Source organism: Gracilinanus agilis, chromosome X (genome assembly GCF_016433145.1).
Source record: "Gracilinanus agilis isolate LMUSP501 chromosome X, AgileGrace, whole genome shotgun sequence".
Classification (NCBI taxonomy): domain Eukaryota; kingdom Metazoa; phylum Chordata; class Mammalia; order Didelphimorphia; family Didelphidae; genus Gracilinanus; species Gracilinanus agilis.
In genome coordinates this window covers 43107343-43130273 of record NC_058136.1, presented here as the reverse complement: position 1 = coordinate 43130273, position 22931 = coordinate 43107343, and the positions used below count along the sequence as shown (strand labels likewise).

Genomic DNA, 22931 nt, shown 5'->3' with positions numbered 1-22931 from the left:
GAACCTAGGACCTCCTGTCTCTAGGCCTGATTCTCAATCCACTGAGCTACCCAGCTGCCCTTCAGTATCTTTTAAAAGCTATAATTGATCTCATATCCATTTTCCCAGAACTCCAGTTTGTTTGAAAATCGAATTATTCCCATAGTAAGCTAGTGATAATTCGACTCATTCCTGAGAATTCTTCCAATCTCCCTTACCCCCTCGAATTCCCTCCTCACAATGACACTGTTCAACTCGAGCAAAGCAACCAACCTGTGGGCTGGAATCTTGTGTTGTCCAGCAATAAGGAACACATCACAAAGTTGTTTCTGCTGGAGGTAGTTTTCCATTTTGCGGATAGTCTGCTCTGCATGATTGGTGGAATGGAAATATTCCTCAGATCTCCCGGCACTCATTTCTAAGGCCGAATAGTTATTCACAGGCAAACTAAAAGGAAGAACATAAAGAGAAGGAATGGGACTTGCTGTATCTTTTTGTAAACAAAGAATCCCCCCCCCGATAAGTTTTTTTTTTAAAACCCTTGTACTTCAGTGTATTGTCTCATAGGTGGAAGATTGGTAAGGGTGGGCAATGGGGGTCAAGTGACTTGCCCAGGGTCACACAATCCGATAAGTTTTTAAGCATCCAAGAATTTAATTCCAGCAAGAGTTGAAATAAATTTCTATTTGTTCTCACATTTTAATATTTTTGCTCTGATAAATGCAGCAACTTCATAGAAAGTGGAGTAGTTTGAATAACACAATGGTTGGAAGAGAACCAAGAACCAAGAACAGATAACCTTTGATTCAAGCACATGGCTAATGGAAAGAAAAAAAGCAAACTACAAAAGGTGACTTTCTTTAACAGATCCCATACGTACAAAAATACTGATAGCAGTTCTTTTCGTAGTAGTTCTAAATTGGAAAGTAAAGTACCTACCTATAGGGGGACGGTTAAGCAAATTATAGCATGTGAACAGAAAGAAATATATTGTGTCATAAGAAAAAATGAAATGGGTAGTTTCAGAAGGAACTCTTACAGAATGATGGAAATAGAACGAAGAGATCCATTTATATCATAACAATAACTTCAGAAGACTTTAGAACTCTATTCAGTGCAATAAGGAACCACAAATGCAGAGGAGAAAATGTGCCGCCCACTTGCTGCTAGAGAGAGGTGATGAACTGCAAATGCAGGTATGCGTTTTCATTCAAGGCCGATACAGAAATCTGTTGTACTGAATTCTACACATGTTATGAGGGTTTTTCTTTAATCGTTCAACAGTGAGAGGGAGAAAGAATAAATAAATGTTCATTAAAATAAATATTTTTTTTAAAAAAGCTAATCCTCCCTCTGTGTAACAAGGAGAACTACTAACGTGGCTTAATTCGATCAAATCAGAAAATGAAGGCCCGAGCGAAATCTTTTTGTAATCCATTTCCTTTGGGACCTTTTTAAGAAAACAAACAAACAAACAAACAAACAAAAAAACAACTGATCTACATGAAGGCTAATCTGGCACAACAAATTAGGTAGAAAGCAATGAGCTTTCTGTGTGTCCTCACTCTGTACTTTTGTTGGGCTGTTCTTTCTTCTTTACTTGAGTAGTGGTACAATCTACACAAATTAATTCAAGTATTCATTGGGTTCTTAGTATGTAAGATGGTAGTTGTTTTTAAACCCTACCCTTAACTTCTGTGCATTGGCTCCTAGGTGGAAGAGTGGTAAAGGTGGGCAATGGGCGTCAAGTGACTTGCCCAGGGTCACACAGCTGGGAAGTGTCTGAGGCCGGATTTGAACCTAGGACCTCCCGTCTCTAAGCCTGACTCTCAATCCACTGAGCTACCCAGCTGCCCCAAGATGGTAGTTTTAAAGGAAAAAGTATTCCGGAAATTCTTAATTCAGCATAAAGAGATCTAGAATTCTAATCAGAGAACTTGGGTTCAAATTCTGGCCATGCCAGTTGCTCTCTGCATGATCTTGGGTCAAGTTAAATCACTTAACTTTACCAGACCTTAGTTTTCTCATCCATAAAATCAAGGAGTTGACCCCAGTGACTTCTAAAGACCCTTCTTGCTCAGACACTTTATTAGCTGTGTGACCCTGGGCAAGTCACTTAACTTTTATATGCCTCAGTGTCCTCATCTGTAAAATGCAGATAATAACAGCATCTACCTACCAGAGCTGTTGTGAAGATCAAATGATACAATACTTGTAAAGTGCTTTGCAAATTTTAAAGTGCTAGAGAAATGCTGGCTATTATTAAAAGCTCAAAATACCTCAGGTCCCACAAAGTGAGAGTTTAATTGTTTATTTGTTTGTCTTTCCTGTATTAGAAGGAAGTAGAAGAGGAAAGAAAGGAGAAAACCAGTACTAGGGATGTTTGGGTTCATGATAATGGATGGCAATGAGAAGGTAGAACTGTGCAGCTCATTTTGCTTGTTTTCTCTGCCAAGGTAAATGATCTTTATTTTATTTTTTTAAAACCCTCACCTTCCGTCTTGGAGTCAATACTGTGTATTGGCTCCAAGGCAGAAGAGTGGTAAGGGTAGGCCATGGGGGTCAAGTGACTTGCCCAGGGTCACACAGCTGGGAAGTGTCTGAGGCCAGATTTGAACCCAGGACTTCCCGTCTCTAGGCCTGGCTCTCAATCCACTGAGCTACCCAGCTGCCCCAGTAAATGATCTTTAAATTGGTAATGACAGAACAAAAATGATTAAAAGGGAGTTGATAGTTGAGAAAAGTAAAAAGACGATAAGGAGGCAGCCAGCTGCCCTTCTTACATTCAGGTCACCAGACACTGATGAACTAGGACATTGTGTAAATTTTCTATGGGAAATTGACCCCAAAAGCCATAGACGAGAATCCCATAAAATGAGAAAGCATGGATGGGCCTTGACCTACATGGAGGACACCAATGAGAATCACACATCCTTTGAAATATGAAAGCATAGCAGGTTGGCCTAAGGAAGGCAACAATTTGACTGCCATAAAGAAAGCACGAGCACTCAAAATGATATGTAGGTCATATAGGTGAGAAAACACTCAAAAGTGCAAATAATTTGTTCGTCTAAATTGATGAAAAGGGGTAAACTAAGAACTCGTCGTAAAATCTTTTAAACCATGACTGCCTCGGTGAATTTCCATATCTCTAGTTTGTGCTCTCTAAGACCCTTCTTTCTTAGGATGTATAGAAAGGTAGCTTTCCTTCGTAGAATTTTGTGACTGCAAATATCAGCCTTTCTCTAGGGGATGCAAATGAATTGTTAGTGCTTGCCACAGAAAGATACGCACTTTTATATATAGCCATATTAATAATTGAGGGTCTTCTTCCCCTTGTTAGGATCTATGTGTATGAGAAGTTTATTCCCTTTCCCCTAGAGAAGTGGAGTTAGCATTCTTATGTAGAATCTCAAGGGGAAAAGTTATAAGTCCATCCATTAGAGATCCTGTGATTCTCATTTGAGAAAACAACTCACAGCCATCTTCCTGAGCTCTGTGGGAAGAGCCATGTCTGCATTAGTTGGCAAATATAGTGTACACCCATGGAATTACAATGGCTTCTTTTCTTTCATCCTGTAAACCATCCGACAACTTCTCCAATTGCTTTATAGCTTAATACACACGTGTCTAACTGGATCCAAATGGCCCAAAGCCCTTAAGATCATAGATAAAACCATCCAGATCCCTCTTCTTTGAATAAAAGGGAAAAATTCCAATCTCACATTCTCATTCCCATCAATCAATTACTGAACTTAAAGATCCCAAAGCACAGAAATGGAAATGGAGGTGTTGAACAGGTAATACCTTTGACCCCACCGATCACTGTCCTGGAACATCCTCAAGAGGAGAGAACCCCCCTAACCTATGCCAGAAATGGGACTTCTCCTACAAGAAGGGAGGAAGCTGGAAAGGCCTCTCTGTAGTAGCCACACCACCAACTCAGTCTGCAAGCAGACAGGGAAGTCTATAGCACTGCACCCATGTTTCAAGCTGGCAGAAAAGGAATAGACTTTTATAAATCTCTCTGGAGGTTCAATCGGGGAATGGCTGAACAAATTGTGGTAGATGCTGGTGATGGAATACTATTATGCTCAAAGGAATAATAAACTGGAGGAATTCCATGTGAACTGGAAAGACCTCCAAGAATTGATGCAGAGTGAAAGGAGCAGAGCCAGAAGAACATTGTACACAGAGACCAATACACTGTGGTAAAATAGAATGTAATGGCCTTCTGTACTAGCAGCAATGCAATGACCCAGGACAGTTCTGAGGGACTTATGGTAAAGAACGCTACCCACATTCAGAGGAAGAACTGCAGGAGTGGAAACACAGAAGAAAAGCAGCTGCTTGAACACATGGGTTGAGGAGGACATGACTGGGGATGTAGAATCGAAACTACCACATCAATGCAACTATCAACAATTTGGAAATAGGTCTTGACCAATGACACATGTTAAAACCAGTGGAAATGTGCATCAGCCATGGGGTGGGGGGACCTCAGGGGGTGAAGGGAAAGTAAGAGCATGAATTATGTAACCATGTTAACTTTTCTAAAAAAATAAATATTAATAAATGTTTAAAAAAACTAAAGATGAAAAAAATAAAGTAAAGTAAACTTTAAAAAAAAAAATCTCTCTGGAGGGTTTGCACAGATGTTTTCCTTTTTCCCCTCTCTGGTGCAGACACCGATTCACCACATAGTCCATCATTTCCAGAGGCTTTTGCAGCTGAATGTGGGCACCCCTGAAGAGAACCCTCAGCTGGCCTGATCTGCTCATACACTCAATCTAGACTGGAAAGGCATCTTAGTGTTGAGTATCTAGTCTAAGGAAGTATATAATGTCAACTAGAACTTTCCAGACAAGTGATCGTCCAGCCAATATTTAAACAACCCCAGTGATGGGGACCTCACTGCCATATAAAGCAGCCTATTCCAGTTCTTCTTCATCTTGCAACAATATGCTATCTATTTAGATAATATGAACTAGTTGTCATTGCCCTTCTTCCTCTCCCCTCCTATGGAGCCACCAAGCCTTTTCTTCTTTAAGGTAAGGCCTATACAGATCCCTCAAATGTTCTTTTTTTTTTTAACCCTTGCCTTTCGTCTTATAATCAATACTGTGTATTGGTTCCAAGACAGAAGAAAATCAAGGGCTAGGCCAATGGGGGTTAAGTGACTTGCCCAGGGTCACACAACTAAGAAGTTTTGACCTCAGGACTTCCCATCTAGGCCTGGCTCTCAATCCACTGAGCCTCCTAGATACTCACCAGCCCCTCCCCAGCTGGACCCCGCCCCTATTCTCCCAGCCCCACCCAATTGTTCTTAAACAAATTTTAAGTCTCCTTATCATAGGTATATACCTTGTTTGTGGGTGACTCTCCTAAAACTTCAAACTGAAGTGTTTTGCCAAGTGTAGGAAAGACAACTGAGTAGTGTCTGATCATTACTGAGTCGAGCAGAATCGTTACTACCTTTGCATTGGATGCTAGACTTCTATTAATGCAACTAATTGAGCCAACATTTGAAAGCCTAAGCTCACATTAGCTATTTCAGCTGCCACGGAACACTACTGATCCGGGAAGAACTGGTAGCTCCTTTTTCAAAAGGCCTACCAGATCGCCCCTCCATCCAGTACTGGCACAGCTGACTTTTTTGAACCCATGTGCAGGACTTTATATTTATCCCCGTAAATTCTATTTTGTGATTTTGAGCCTGATGTTCAAGTTTGTGAAATCTCCTGGGAGCCTCGTTCTGTTATCTAACACATTGGTTATCCTGCCTGAATTAATTTGGTACTGTCTGCTCTAATTGATCTCTAATACCTGCTTTTAGTAGCTGTCTGCAGATTCTGAAATTCCTAGACTGGCTGTTAAATCTCTATGACTTAGGACTCTTCATTTGTCATGTGTGATACGGCAATCACCCCAGGCCACTGTGGTCTCTTCTCACTCTGATCTCCTATGACATTTGGCAAGGAAGCACATATTTTTTCAACCCTTCCTTTCCATCTTAGACTCAGGACAAAGTATTGGTATGAAGTATCAGTATGAAGGCAGGAGAGCAGTAAATGCTAGGCAACGGGGGTCAAGTGACTTGCCCAGGATCATACAGTTAGGAAGGGTCTCAGGTCACATTTGAACCCACAACCTCCCATCTCTAGGCCTGGCTCTCAATCCACAGAGATTCCTTCCCCCACATATTGTTTTGTAGCATCTCAGCTATCTTGAACTGGTCTTTAAACTTTTTGCTATTGTCTTACTTTTGTTTTTAATTTTAAAATGTTCATTGATTTCTCATCTATACCTTGCCTTCCTTTCCATATATATTCCCTTCTCTCTATCCTACAAACCACACTAGTAACAAAATACTTTTAAAGAGGAAAACAAAGACATTCATTAAAGTTAACTGACTGGGTAGCTCAGTGGATTGAGAGTCAGGCCTAGAGATGGGAGGTCCTAGGTTCAAATCCGGCCTCAGACACTTCCCAGCTGTGTGACCCTGGGCAAGTCACTTGACCCCCATTGCCCACCCTTACCACTCTTCCACCAAGGAGCCAATACACAGAAGTTAAGGGTCTAAAAAGGCAAAAATAAATAAATAAATAAAATAAAGTTAACTGACATATTAAAGAGATGTGACAATATGCGGCATTTTATACCCATAGTCCCTTACATCTTCAAAGAATAGAGAGGGGAATTTTTTTCTTTTTTTTGGAGGGATAAGGTCGCTCATTAGGTTTCTTTTTACTGTTATTTATTATGTAATAATAACTGTAATTATTATGTATTTCATTTTCCTGATTCTCCTTACTTGAGCTTGAGTTTTTCCATGCATATCAGAATTTTTCATATTCATTGTTTCTCATGGAGCAATAGTAAGCCATTATGTACCACAATTTGCCTGGTCATCCCTCAAGCCATGTGCACATACTTTGTTTGGAGGTCTTTGCTATCACAAAAGTTCTGATAGGAATATTTTGGCGTCTGTGGGAATATTCTTTCCCTTAGACCTCATTGTGTTATTTCTAGCAGTTAGATCTCTGAGTCAAAGGATATATTTTTTTGGTCACTTTCTTTGCATAATTCCAACTGCTTTCCAGAATAGTTAGATCAATTCATATCTCCTTAATTAGATTTTTAAGCTTCTTTTTAAGGAGCAGGGATGATGTCCTATTGTTCTTTATACCCTTCAAATGTCTTACATATAAAATGCAGCAAAATATTTGCTGATATAAAATTCAAGAAAATATGAATCATTTATTTGCTCCCTACCAGTGGTTCAAAAAGTGTGATCTGGGTCCCCAAGACCCTCTCGGGGGGTCTGTGAGGTTGGAAGACCCTATGAGGTCAAAATTATTCTCATAATAATAGTAAGATCTTTTAATTTGGAATATAGTAAATATTGATGATTATAAATCACAAACAAAAGCTCTTAGGGGAATCCTCAATAATTTTATTTTATTTTATTTTATTTTAAACCCTTAACTTCTGTGTATTGGCTCCTTGGTGGAAGAGTGGTAAGGGTGGGTAATGGGGGTCAAGTGACTTGCCCAGGGTCACACAGCTGGGAAGTGTCTGAGGCTGTCCTCAATAATTTTTAAGGGTGTAAAGAGGTCCTTTTTAAGTTTAAGAGCTTCTGTTCTACCCTATCATCTTTGATGTAGTAAAACTTAAGGATATACTTGAGAGAGCCATTTCCTAGTTGTAGTTCTTATTATAAATGCAGACCTATTCCCAAGGTCCTGCTGATATGGGAACGATCTTGGATTCCCCCAACTGGAGTGATTTTGCTACTAAGTCCTCCTAACATAAAGAGAAGCTCTGAGTATAGGGCCCAGTGACCATATGTAGAGCAGGTCTATGAGAAGAAGCAATGGAACCAAGTGTTAAGAGGTTTCTCAATAGGACAATTCCAAGCAGCTAAAGTCCTCAGTGAGAGCAATGCTTAAAGACTAATTCAGAAACAGGAGCGATACATATCTGTAGAAGGAGCGCCTTTGTGCAGAGGAGCTGCTCTTTTCTTTTCTTTTCTTTTCTTTTCTTTTTTTTTAAGCCCTTAACTTCTGTGCATTGGCTCCTAAGTGGAAGAGTGGTAAGGGTGGGCAATGGGGGTCAAGTGACTTGCCCAGGGTCACACAGCTGGGAAGTGGCTGAGGTTGGATTTGAACCTAGGACCTCCCATCTCTAGGCCTGACTCTCAATCCACTGAGCTACCCAGCTGCCCCCAAGAGCTGCTCTTTAATAAAGGTGTGCTAGCTCACAGGTCACTGGAATGTTGAAGAAGCATTATACATGAAAAGGATCATGTTAATTCAGAGTAATCTTTGACTGTCAAACGGCAATCTCTTTCTTTTCCATTGGCATTTCTCGTTCTACTGAGCTAGGCCTATAACTTTCATATGCTTTTGTGGTTAGCTAACAATAAATACAACCGTATCATGATACATTAAGTTAATTAAAACATATTTAGCTCTTAGCCAGAGGCTGAATGAAAGATGGCATTTGAAATTGAGAGTGAGAAAGAGAATGAAAATCTCCAAATTAACTGCCCCAATCAAACCATCTTTGCCTATATACAGGCTTGGAGTGGACTCTTAAATAGAAGGAAAAAAAATAAAAAGGAAAAGTAATCAAACCGCATTTTCTTAAATACTCCGAGGCCACTGCACAGTATATAAACTACTTATCTCTGAAGGAATCACTTTACATTTAAAATGAGCTAATAGGAAATTGAATTAGGTGCATCATGGAACTCTTAGAGCACAGATAGTCGGTTTCACTCATCACTTTAAGCAAGTGATGACGTATGTTAGCTCTTACAGGGATATGGGAACTATTTGTGTGGTTTTTTTATACAACCAAGTAAAGAATGGTAGAAAAAGAAAATGTACAATTCTGAATTGTCTGCCTCACCCAATAATATTGTAAAATGTTCATTTAACCCAAAGTATATAAATGAAAAGAGGTTAGGCAAGCACTTAAGTAATCTCAAAGAAACCTGTGCATTTCATTTCTCCACTCACTCACATAATCAAAGAATCTTTGGTTTGGAGTCGGAGGATCTAGATTCAAATTCTACCTCAGCTACGTGTGTACTCTAGGTTTGTTTCCTCATCTACAAAATGAGGGAATTAGATGAAATGACTTCTTTTTAATATTCCTACAAGCTTTATATCAGTAGAAAAGATGATCACTATCAGTCATTACAAACTCTTTTGCCCCATCCCAGCATCCAGAATCACATGATATTAGGGAAGGAATATTGATATTACATACTTCCTTTCCTTCTATTTGGGAAAATTCAGAGGAATTAAGCAAGCCTTTATTAGGTACCTTTTATGTGTTACTATCTTAAGGAAGCTTACCTGTTACTGGAAGAAAAACACTATTACAGATACAAACATAGTACTGTCAAATTGAAGGGGTTCAGGAAGGGCTTCACAAAAAAGGGGGGGCGTCTCTGGGCTGAGCCTTGGGGAGTTTAGTGATTCTTAGAGGCAGATAATGGGGGGAGGCCTGGGCGGTACATCTCAGATATATGAGGAGGCCGATAGAAACCCGGAGAAAGACGGGACACGGAATTTGGGGACCCGTTGAGAAGCCCTTTTGGAATGCCGAATACGTTAAGGCCTATAAAAGATGAAATTAAAAACGTTATAAAGATTGGTGGACAATATATTACGAAGGCGTTCGAGGCCTTGGGGCAGGCCGGCCTGTGACGCAATCAGACTTGTGTCCTGGGACGATTATTTCAGCATACAGGCCAGGGCACTGTCTGATTGTAGAAGCGAGAGCCCACCATTTGGTGAAGAGAATCTATGAAATGGGTGGCCCTTGAATTTTTCCAAAGAAACAACAGTACCTCACACAAATCATTAAAGCGTCACTCAACACAGCCCCACCCCCACTTGGACACCCGGAAGGAGAGAGGGAGCTGGGATACAGGTGATAAAACTGCCCAAGGCATTCATTATCCCCCACTTGAGCTATGAAAATGAGAAATCAGTTACCCGCGTTATTAATGAGAAAAGAATGGAATATTCTGGTAGATAGTGAATTTAAATCACTAATTTTTCCTCAGAAGAGTCCTTCCAGAAAATGGCCGTTGAGGGTGGAGGAGGAAGAGGCGGAGCAAGCTCAAGCGATAGCCAATCATATCGTTCCTTGTTAGCCTGTGGCGTTGGTGGTTTTTTTAAGCACTTCTGCGCCTGCGCAGCCCAAGAACAAAGCAAATGGCTGCTCTCTCTCCGGGTGGCGGTGTGCTGGGGCAGCTCCGGAGCCCGCCAGACAATCCAACTATCTGAAATCAATTGGGAGCCACCAGAAAAGTCAGACTATCTGTTTGCTAGGCAGGAGGTGGCTTCACGCTTTTGAAAGACTATTGCAATTTGTTTTCCCCGATTTTCATCTGGAAGTGAGTACGCCAGACTGCAAACTGAGGTCACGCGGCTCCGGCGATTAGACTTTAAAGATCTTTCGGCAGCCGCTTCCAGCCGTGAGTCAAGGACTAGAGGTGCAGGGGCACGTCCGTGTGGCCTAAAAGTTTGCAGATCTGGCTTGCGGAGGGGAGCTTCACCCATTTCCTCCTAGAAAGGCCTCCCCGCTGCCACTGAGACTTAGCTTTGAAAAGATGGGACAAACCCCAGCTCCTTGAGCTTAAGATTTCTACCTCTCTCCGTTGTAATATAAGTAGATAAAGGGCGGTCGGGTAACCCAGAGCCATTAGATTACCTGCGGCAATGATGTAGGCTAAGTTTTGGACTTTTGCTGAAGATCTGGGGACATTTCCAGTGCGACCCCAACTCTAGCTCCCCGAATGAAACAAACAAAAGTCGTAACAGATCTGGAGCCATCAATCGCCACTCGAACCTGCTGCCGTGATATCTTAGAACTAAAGTTTCAGAGACATTGTTCTAGTTAACCCTCCTTGCGTTGTGAACAAACAGATCCAAGGCCCGCAAAGATCCCAACGCTGCCTCCGTGTAGTGGGTCAGATGAAAAGTCCAGTTACTTTTAAGTCTCCCACTCCAATAAGAGAAGCTATGAATTCCTCAAAGATCCCGAGCCACAGTCTGCTGCTGTGGCGAGGAAAAAACCTTGGACTATCACGAAAGGCCGAGCGATTTCCAGTGTACTGGAATGTTCCAGAAACAACGGGGCGGGTGGTGGGGAGGGGGGGGAGAGAAAGGGGAACGGGAGGGGGGTGGCGGACTCAAATCAGCTCACTAAAGATCCTTCCATAAAGAAGCCAAATAAGTTAGAACTACAAAGAAGACTTCCCATCAAGAGGCTCTCATTTTGATTGCCTGCAAGATACAAATGACTATATATATGACATACAACGTAAAGGGAGGGAAAACTAAAGGCATTAGGAGTGAGCATGGTATTTGAGGATGGAAGCATACTGCAATAGGCCTCCTACAGAAGATGGGATTCTTTTTTTTTTTTTTTTTGTCTTAAAGCCTGAGGAAGCTAGGAGGCAAAAATATGAGGAGGAAGTCCGTTTTGGGGGTGAGGGGCAATGGGTGAACGGGCACAGAAATGGGGGTGGGGGGGAATGTTGCGGGAGGAACGTCAGGTAGGGTAGAACTCCTAAGTCTTATAGGACACGGAAGGGAATAAAGTATAAGAAGAATGGAAAAATAGGAAGGGGCTAAGCTGTGAAAGGCTTTAGATATCAAAAGAATATATCTGATCCTTCAAGTAATAGAGATTTTATCGAATTTGTTGAGTAGGGGAATGAAGTGGTCAGATTTATACTTTATATTATATAGAAAAATCATTTTGAAGAAAGATAACATTTTTTTTTTCAAAAAAAGAAAAATCATTTTGGCAACTGAGTGAAGGAAAGTTTGGAATAGGGAGAGGCTTGAAGCAGAGAGAGACCAATTGGGGAGCAATTGCAAATAGTCAAAGCACAAAGCAGTGACCTGTCCTGTGGGGGTGACGGGGTGGAAGAATGGGACGGGTCCTAGAGAAATTGTTCACATAGAAATGATGAGATATGGGGTGAATGAGTGGAAAGAGTCAAGGTGGATATGGAGGCGAGCCTGGTGGTTTGGGAGGATTGGTGGTGCCCTTGAGAACAATGGAAAAATTGGGGCCATGGCAGGATTTGCAGATTTACGGATGCCTATGGGGCTTTAGGTGGAGAAATCCACAAGGCAGTTGCTGATAATACTGGAGCTCAGGAAAGTGATTAGGGCTGAATATATTGATTTGGTCAAGGAAAATCCAGTGACTAGCTGTTTTATAGTTCACATATTGGGACTTGCAAAGAGCCACCGATTACCATAAAACATCTTTAGGGGGAACCTTTGAGTGTGAGTGCCCTCAAATTCAAGCTAGCTATGACCCCCCCCCCCCCATTATGGAGAGAGTTGAGGGAGAAAGTACTTGCTTTGGGTACCTGGACAGAGGGGTGGAGCATGCAAAAAATGTTCTCAGATGCTGGGAAGAAAGGGAAAGGAGAAGCTCCCACAGTGCTGGCTCTACACATGTGCCACATCTTTTGCCAACGCTGCTGTAGAACAATCACCATCCCTCACAATCCAATAAAATGAGATGGCTTAGGAAATTCTGCAGTAGGTGAAAAGGATTCAGGAGGTCATCTCCAAAATCTAAATTGTGGCCTCATGAGCAGTTTTAGTCTGCCAAAGTGGGACGCATCTTAAATATTCCATTCTCCCGCAGTGGTGAGCAAGGACCCTATTTCATTCATCTCCTCATCTTGCCACAGTGTTGAAGAACAAGACACTGACACGCTTCTTTGAAGCTTTTATCTTGGTGACCTTCTACTGTGTTGTGATCAAGCCCAGATCAGGGCACTGCCCAATCCTCTAGCGGCATCCAGCTAAAGCAACCCAGTCCAGATAGTTTAGCAAATATCGCCATGTTATGTTGTAGGAAGGATCTCATCGTTGTCCTCCTGATGCACACTTGTGTCTTGCACACGCACAAGTCTTCTGAAGGTGGAAACCATCTAAAAACTCCCCATTTCCTAGACACGATAAAGAAAAGGCCCAAGTCTTCTCTCTAAAGATTAGTCAATAAAATTCATTAAGTGCTTGTAATGTTAAAGGCACCGTGCTAAATATTTGAGGACAAAAGTGTGGTTTTAAGAAATTTTAATGGGGGATGAAAGATTACTGAAAGAAGCCTCAGTTGATCATACAATATTGCTGTTACCATGCACAATGTTTTCTCAGATTGACTTATTTCAATCTCTATCATTTCGTGTAGATCTTTCTGCTTTTTCTGTATCATCTTAAAGCACAATAGTTTTCCATTGCCAATATATGCTACAATTTGTTCAGCCACTTCCCAATGATAGACATCTCTATTTCCAATTCTTTGCCACCCACAAAAAAGAGCTGCTATAAATATTTTTATACAAGTAGGCTCTTCCCCCTTTTTTATTGTCTTTTTGTGATGCAGAGCCAGTAGTGGTATTACAGGATCAAAGAGTATACTCAATTTTATGGCCCTTTGGGGAGGCAACAAATTTCTAAAGACCTGCCTATCCCTTCAGAATAAATTCCATTAATCAATGAGCTGAGGCAGTTTGTAAACTGGGGCTGACTTGGGGTGTGAGCTCTACATGACATGAAAGAATATCTGGGTGTTGTAGAAAAGATAAAACCTCTATTACTAACTGGCTCAAAATTCTCCATAATACTACCATAGCAAAGAATAATGTCCTTCCCACCAAGGACTCGGTGTAACCTCTGGCACTTGCTGCACTAGGAAAATGGGTTATCCAGTCACTTTGTGTTTGCATAGGTTTGGGGGATTGTCAGCACTCAAGAGTAACGTATCTAAAAGCCAGTCACTGGCTCAGAAAAATAAAAATTCACTACATTCAGAGAGATAAATTACTATACTCTAGTGAAGAGGAACTTGATCATACACCCTAGGAAGGAGTGTTAACCTGCTGGAGAAACTTCAGTTCTCTACTGGAATAAGCCAGCTGGGATCATATCATTTTGTGGAATGGAGGAAGAATAATACTCATCTCCATTTTTAAGGCAGAGCTACATGTATTCTTCATTCTATTTGCAAAAGAAAAGAATAATCCAGGGATTAGTTACTTCCAAGCAGAGATCATAGTGATTCCTGGCAATGGTGACAGATTAAACCCAAGTCCTACTGAATAGCTCAATACTTCTCCATCATCTATACTCAATACAATAACAAAAAAAGCAAGATAGTTTGCTAATCAGGTATCTTGTTCACATAGCAATTCCCATCAATGTAGAGAATCAACCCTCATCTTTCCACTAAAGATTTCAGGTATCTTTTGTTCAGCTTTCTCTTGGACTTTCAGGAAAATGTGGAGAGTAGCTGCTTTCAAATTGGGGTCATAGCTGTTGCCTGCCCCAATAAAAAAGGGAGCTCATCTCTAGAAATCAGCTCCATCGGTGTAGAGCAATATCCGTTTACCAGGGAACCAAGTCCCTCTAGCAATCTAGGGTGAGGTGGATGGGGGACTTTAGATCTTCCCAATAGCCTGTTTGGGCTCTGGAGAAAAGAAAGATCCTCACTGGTTAGTAGCAACCTCAAAATTGTAAGAAATCCCAGAGTGGCAGCATAGAAGGCCCTTTTTCTCATTATAGATCCAGTGTCATGTTTTCTCCATCTTGGAGGACAGACCATGTATTGTCCAGTAACTATGAACTTTGTACTTCAAGTTATGGATCTTAATAGCTGGCGAGAATGGGGGAGATAATTTCATGGACTCAATGATTCCTGCCTAAAAACCTGCTTTCCTTGATACGCAGTACATTGAATCAGAAAAGTTAACAGAGGTGCAGAGGAAGGGACGCTTGCTTTTCCTCCTAGGAACAGTCATAGCTTGTGGGACATATTTTAGTCCTTTGCCCTGGGAGCCAGCTAAGATCAGGCCGCATTATGTCACATTTATGACAGTTTTCTGGTTAGTAGGATCCTCCAAAAATTGTGAAAAATTCAAGACTGGCAGCAAAAAAAGTCCCATTTTTTAACTACAGATCCAATACCTTGCCCTTCTATCTTGGAGCACAGACAATTTTTTTTGTGCTCAGGTTTTGCGTCCTATCAGGTATCAAGAGTGAGGGAGCTTATTTCCATGGGTTCACTATTCCTATCTAAAAGCCTTCTTTCCTTAAAGATCAAGGCTTTGAATCAGAATCTCTGTATTGGGAGTCAAAAGTGGAACTTTGAAGGAGAAATCATGGTGATTCCTTCTATGACTGAGAGATAAACTCAAAGTCCTAGGAAGGAACTGAACATCTCCATAACCAGTATTTCTACAAAATAAGAAAAACAAGATACTTTGTCAATTAGGTATTTTCATAGCATATCATTTCCTGGGAATGTGGAAAATCAACCTTTATTCTTTCAATAAAGACCTCAGATATCTTCTGTTCAACTGTCTTTTGGGTTCAAACAAAATGTAAACTCTACCTGCTTTCAAACCCTATCCTGCCTGTTGCCTCCATTGCTAAAAGAATCAGCTCATCTCTAGAAATCAACCTAATAATTTTAGAACAATATCAATTTACCAGGAAACTCAATCCCTTAAGCTACCTGTTATGAGGAGAGTAGAAGACTCCTGACCTCCCCAATATCTTTGGAATTTCCAGAAAAGGCAAACACTTCCTGGTTAAGAGCCACCTCCAAATTGTGAAACATCCCAGACTGACAAATACAAAAAAACTTTTCTAGCTACAGATCCAATGTCTTGCCTTCTCTATCTTAGAACACATTCCAGTTTTGTTTTGTTTTGTCCAATCACTACGTGCTTTGTGGCCCAGGATTTGGGTCTCATCACCTTTCATATGTGCAGGAGCTCATTTTCATGGACTCACTGATTCCTGTATAAAAACCTTCTTTCCTTAATATTGCATGTATTGAATCTGACAGGGCACAGGTTTGGAGAGGAAAGAGACTCTTGTTCTTCCTCCTAGGAATAGGCCCACCTTGTGGGAGAGAACTTAAGAGTCTACTATAGGTAGCCAACTAAGATCAAACGATTTTGGAGAACTGAGAAATAACCTATAACTCCTCTCTATTTGTAGAGTGATAGATCCCTTTCCCCTTTTCTAGGGTGGGGAAAGAGAAGTCTAAGGACTAAGTGCTTTGAAACTGAAATCTTGGTGACTGCTTGCCATGGTGATGAATTAACACCAAATCCTAAAGAGAAGCTCAATAATAGTTGGCTATCAATATTTGCCACAAATAAAGCAAGCAGCACACTTTAGCATTCTGCTATTTACTTTGAATAGCATTTCCAGGGAATGTTGAAAATCAACCTTTATCCTTTAACTGAAGTCCACAAAGACTTCTGTTCGCCTTTATTTTTGGTTCAGAGTAGATCTGGCCTCTCGCTGCTTTCAAACTCTTATCCTGCTTGTTGCCTTCATTGATACAGGTATCGGCTCATCCCTAGAAATCAGCCCAATAAGTTTACAACAATAACTATTTCCTGGGAAACTGCATCCTTCAAACCTTCTGTAATAAGTGTGAGATTCCTGATCTCCACAATATTTGGCATTTCCAGAAAAGAACAAATACTTTCTATTTAGGAGATATCTCCAAATTGAGATAAATCCCAACTGGGAAAACAAATACCAGTTTTTTCACTACAGATCCAAGGTCTTGTCCTCTCTATCTTACACTAGAAGCCATGCATTAACAAGGCAGTACTTGCTGTGTGGCTCAGGATTTGGGTCTCATCAGCTATCATACATGGAGGAGCTCATTTTCATGGACTCATTGATTCCTGTCTAAAAACCTTCTTTCCTTAACATTGCATTTATTGAATCTGACTGGGAACTAGTTTGGAGAGGAAAAAGACTCTTGTTCTTCCTCCTAGGAATAGGCTTACCTTGTGGGAGAGATATTGTTCCTCTACTAAGGGTAGCCAACTAAGATCAGGCAAGTTTGGAGAACTAAGATATTACCTTTCACTCTTCTCTTCTTCTAGAGTGATAGGTGTCTTTTCCCATTTCTAGGGTGGGGAAAGAGGAGTCTAAGGATTAAGTGCTTTGAAACTGAAATCATGGTGACTGCTTGGCATGATGATGAGTTAACAGAAAATCTGAAACAGAAATGAAATAGTTGTCTGCTGTCAATATTAGCCACAAATACAGAAAGTGGCACACTTTGGCAATCTCTAATTTCTTTGAAGACCATTTGATGGGAAAGGGGGAAATCAACCTTTATACTATCACTCAAGAACTTAGGTGACTTCTCTTCACTTTTATGTAGGATTCAAGGCCAATCTGCACTCTAGCTGCTTTCAAACTCTAATCCTGCTTGTTACCTTTCACTCTTTTCTTCTAGAGTGATAGGTGCCTTTCCCCTTTCTAGAGTGGGGAAAGAGAAGTCTAAGGACTAAGTGCTTTGAAACTGAAATCATGGTGACAGCCTGGCATGGTGATGAATTAACACCACATCCTAAAGAGAAGCTCAATAATAGTCTGCTATCAATATTTGCCACAAACACAGAAAGAGGCACACTTAGGCAATCTTGTATTTTCTTTGAAGAGCATTTGATGGGAATGGGGGAAATCAACCTTTATCCTATCACTCAAGAACTTAGGTGACTTCTCTTCACTTTTATGTAGGGTTCAAGGCCAATCTGGACTCTAGCTGCATTCAAACTCTTATCCTGCTTCTTACCTCCATGTATAAAGGAAACAGCTCAAAATCAGCTTAATAAATTCAGAACCATATCAATTTTCCTGGAACCTGAATCCCTTAAGATACCTGTTGTAGCTGAGTGTGAGATTCCTAATCTCCCCAATACTTGGAATTTCCAGAGAAAAAAAAAGTTTCTGTTTAAAAGACCCCTCCAAATGGAAAAAAATATCAGACTCTCAAAAAAAAAATACTCCTCTTAGCACTCCATATCCAGTGACTAGTGTTCTCTATCTTAGAGCTGAGACTGTGTATTAGCAAGGTACTTTCTTCTTCTTAACTCAAATTTTGTGGCTCATCACCAAGCAAGAGCTCATTAACATGGACTCACTAACTCCTGATTAAAATCTTCTTTCCTTACTATTATGTATAATGAATCTAACAGGACACTGGTTTGGAGAGGAAGGAGACTCTTGTTCTTCCTCCTAGGAATAGACCAACCTTGTGGGAGAGAACTTAATTGCCTACTGTGGGAATTGAGCTAAGATCAGACCATTTTCTGGACCTGATAAAAAATAACTTTTACCTCTCCTCTTCATGTAGAGGGACAGGCACGTTTCACCTTTTCAGTAGTGGGCGTGAGATGTCTAAGGACGAGGTAATTTGAAGCTGAAATCATGGTGACTGCTTCTCATGGTGATGAATTAACACCAAATCCTAAAGGGAAGCTCAATAATAGTCTGCTATGAATATATGCCACTAACACAGAAAGTAGCACACTTTGGTATTCTGCTAGTTACTTTGATTAGCATTTCCCAGAAATATTGAAAATCAACCTTTATCCTTTCACCAAAGTCAACAGAAACTTCTCTTCACGTTTCTTTTTGGTTCAGAGTCGATCCGGACTCTGGCTGCTTTCAAACTCTTATCCTCCTTGTTGTCTTCATTGATACAGGCATCAGCTCATCTCTACAAATCAGCCCAATAAGTTTACAACAATATCCATTTTCTGAGCACCTGAATCCCTCCTAACACCTGTTGTGAGGTGAGTTCGAGATTCCAGATCTTCCCATTTTTTGGAATTTCCGGAAAAAAAAAACCAAATGATTTCTGGTTAGGAGTCACCTCCAAATGAAGTAAAATAGCAGACTAGAAAAAGAGAAATACCAGTTTTCTTACTATAGGTCCAATTTCTTATCTCATCATCTTGGAGCAGAGGCCATATATTATCAAGACACTATGTGCTTTGTGACTCAGGTTTTGGGTCTTATCAGCTTTCTTATGTGCAGGAGCTCATTTCCATTGGATTCACTGATTCCTGTCTAAAAACCTCCTTTCCTTACTATTTCATGTATTCTACTTGACGGGGCACTGGTTTGGAGAGGAAGGACACTCTTGTTCTTCCTTCTGGGAACAATCCTACCTCGTGAGAGAGATTTAAGATCCAGCTAAGATCAGACCCTTTTTTGGAACTGATGAGGAATAACTTTTACCTCCCCTCTTCATATTGAGTGAAAGGCACTTTTCAACTTTCAGTAGAGGGAATGAGAAGTCTAAGGAGTAGGTACTTTGAAGCAGCAACCATGGCAAATCCTTGTTGTGGTGATGAATTAACACCAAATCCTAAAGAGAAACTCTATAGTTCTCTGCTACCAATATTTGCCACAAATAAAGAGAGCAACACACCTTGGCAATCTGGTATTTTCTTTGAATAGCATTTCCTGGGAATGAGGACAGTCAACCTTTATCCTTTCACCAAAATACTCAGATGTCTTCTGTTCACCTTCCTTTTGGGATCAAAGAAGATCTGGAACTCTAGGTACTTTCAAACTCTTGTCCTGCCTGTTGCCTCCATTGACAAAGGAATCAGCTCATCTATAGAAATGAACTCAATAAGCTTGGAACAATATCTATTTCCTGGGAATCTAAATCTCTCAAGTCACCTGTTGTGAGCTGAGTGTGATATTCCTGATCTCCCCAATACTTGGAAATTCCAGAAAAACAACGCTTCCTGTTTAGCAGACCTCCAAATGCAGAAAATTGCAGACTGGAAAAATAGAAATAACCACTTTTCCCATTACAAATTCAATGTCTTGACCTCTCTATCTTGGAGACGAGGCAATCTGTTATCAAGGCAGTACTCGCAGTGTGACTCAGTTTTGGGTCTCATCAGCTTTGATATGTGGAGGAGATCAATTTTCTGGACTCACAGATTCCTGTTTAAAAATCTGACAGGGCACTGGTTTGGAGAGGAAGGAGACTCCTGTTCTTCATCCTAGAAATAGACCAACCTTGTGGGAGAGAACTTAATCATCTACTGTGGGAATTGAGCAAAGATCAGACCGTTTTCTGGACCTGATGAAGAATAACTTTTACTTCTCCTCCTCATGTAGAGGGACAAATACTTTTCACCTTTTCAGTAGTGGGCATTAGACGTCTAAGGACGAGGTAATTTGAAGCTGAAATCATGGTGACTGCTTCTCATGGTGATGAATTAACACCAAATCCTAAAGGGAAGCTCAATAATAGTCTGCTATGAATATTTGCCACTAACACAGAAAGTAGCACACTTTGGCATTCTGCTATTTACTTTGAATAGCTTTTCCAGGAAATATTGACAACAATCTTTATCCTTTCACCAAAGTCCACAGAGACTTCTGTTCACCCTTCTTTCTGGTTCTAAGTAGATCGGGAAACTACCTGCTTTCAAACACTTATCCTGCTGGTTACCTTTCACTCTTCTCTTCTTATAGACTGATAGGTGCCTTTCCCCTTTTCAAGGGTGGGGAAACTGAAGTCTAAGGACTAAGAGCTTTGAAACTGAAATCAAGGTGACTGCCTGGCATGGTGATAAAGTAAGAGAAAATCTTAAATGCAAACTAGATAGTACTCTGCTATCACTATTCGCCACAAATAGAGAAGCAGCACAATTTAGCATTCTGGTATTTACTTTGAATAGCATTTCCGGGAAATATTGAAAATCAATCTTTATCATTTCAGCAAAGTCAATTGAAACTTCTCTTCACCAATGTTTTTGATTCAGAGTAGATCTGGACTCTAGCTGCTTTCAAACTCTTATCTATTTTGAAAGCAGCTACTTTATGTTTCCTTTCACTTTTCTCTAATTCTAGACTGATAGGTGCATTTCCCCTTTTCTAGGGAGGGGAAAGAGAAGTCTAAGGATTAAGTGCTTTGAAGATGAACACATGGTGATTGCTTGCCATGGTGATGAATTAACAGAAAATCTGAAACAGAAACTAAAGAGTTCTCTGCTGTCAATAGTTGCCACTAATACAGAAAGCCTCACAGGATGGCAATCTCTAATTTATTGAAGACCATTTGATGGAAATGGGGGAAATTAACCATTATCCTATGACTCTAGAACGTAGGTGATTTCTCTTTACCTTTATGTAGGGTTCAAGGCCAATCTGGACTCTACCTGCTTTCAAAATCTTAACATGTTTGTTACCTTTTACTCTTCTGTTCTCTTGGATTGATTGGTGCCTTTCCCCTTACCTAGTGTGGGGAAAGAGAAGTCTAAGGATTAAGTGCTTTGAAACTGAAATCTTGGTGACTGCTTGCCATGGTGATGAATTAACACCAAATCCTAAAGAGATGCTCTATATTATACTTGAGTATTTGCTAAAAATACAGAAAGAGGCACACTTTGCAATCTCTAATTTCTATAAAGAGCATTTAATTGGAATGGGTGAAATCAACCTTTATCCTATCCCTGAATAACTCAGTTGAATTACCTTCACCTTTCTGTAAGGCTGAAGGCCAATCTTGACTCTTCCTGCTTTCAAACTGTTGTCTTGTTTCTTTCCTTTAACTTTTCTCTTCTTCTAGACAGATAGGTGCCTTTCCCCTTTTCTAGGTAGGGGAAAGAGAAGTCTAAGGACTAAGTGCTTTGAAGGTGAACACATGGTGATTGCTTGCCATGGTGATGAATTAACAGAAAATCTGAAACAGAAACTAAAGAGTTCTCTGCTGTCAATAGTTGCCACTAATACAGAAAGCCTCACAGGATGGCAATCTCTAATTTTTTTGAAGACCATTTGATGGAAATGGGGGAAATTAACCATTATCCTATGACTCTAGAACGTAGGTGATTTCTCTTTACCTTTATGTAGGGTTCAAGGCCAATCTGGACTCTACCTGCTTTCAAAATCTCAACATGTTTTTTACCTTTTACTCATCTGTTCTTTTGGATTGATTGGTGCCTTTCCCCTTTTCTCAGGTGGGGAAAGAACAGTCTTAGGACTAAGTGCTTTGAAACTGAAATCTTGGTGACTGCTTACCATGGTGATGAATTAACACCAAATCCTAAAGAGATGCTCTATATTATACTTCTTTGAGTATTTGCCAAAAATATAGAAAGAGGCACACTTTGCAATCTCTAATTTCTTTAAAGAGCATTTGATGGGAGTGGGCGAAATCAACTTTCAACCTATCACTGAATACCTCAGTTGACTTTTCCTAACCTTCATGAAAGTTTCAAGGCTCATCTGGACTCTACCTGCTTTCAGACTCTTATCCTGATTCTTTCCTTTCACCCATATCTTCTAATAAATTGAAAGGTGCCATTCCCCATTTTTAAGATGGGGAAAGGGAAGTCTAAGGACTAAGTGCTTTGAAGCTGAAATCATGGTGATTGCTTGCCATGGGGGTGAATTAACAGGAACTGGGGATCAGTAAGTAAATAGATTTCTGCTGTCAATATTTGGCACAAATACAGAAAGTGGAACACTTTGTTCATCTCTAATTTCTCTGAAGACCACTTGATGAGAATGGGGGAAATTAACCTTTATCCTATGATTCAAGAAATTAGGTGACTTCTCTTCACCTTTATGTAGGGTTCAAGGCCAATCTAGACTATACTTGCTTTCAAACTCTTAACATGTTTGTTACCTTTTACTCTTCTCTTCTTCTAGACTGATAGATGCCTTTCACCTTTTCTCAGGTGGGGAAAGAAAAGTCTAAGGACTAAGAGCTTTGAAACTGAAATCTTGGTGACTGCTTGCCATGGTGATGAATTAACACTAAATCCTAAAGAGATGCTCTATATCATACTTCTTTGAGTATTTGCCAAAAATACAGAAAGAGGCAAAATTTGGCGATCTCTAATTTCTTTAAAGAGCATTTGATGGGAATGGGTGAAATCAACCTTCATCCTTTCCCTGAATAACTCAGTTGAATTACCTTCACCTTTCTGTAAGGTTGAAGGCCAATCTTGACTCTTCCTACTTTCAAACTGTTATCCTGTTTGTTTCCTTTCACTTTTCTCTTCTTTTAGACTGAAAGGTGCCTTTCCCCTTTTCTAGGGA

General features: G+C 40.4%; 1 protein-coding gene across 1 annotated transcript in view; it reads right to left on the bottom strand.

Annotated features, from left to right (window-relative positions):
* KLHL4 (kelch like family member 4) overlaps positions 1 to 22931 on the bottom strand; it is a 187280-nt gene that overhangs the window by 53296 nt on the left and 111053 nt on the right. Inside the window, exons 2-3 of the mRNA XM_044682818.1 lie at positions 14473 to 14502; positions 253 to 390 (exon numbers count right to left, since the gene is read on the bottom strand). Coding sequence (XP_044538753.1) covers positions 253 to 390; positions 14473 to 14502 — 168 coding nt within the window. The remainder of the gene's footprint in view (positions 1 to 252; positions 391 to 14472; positions 14503 to 22931) is intronic.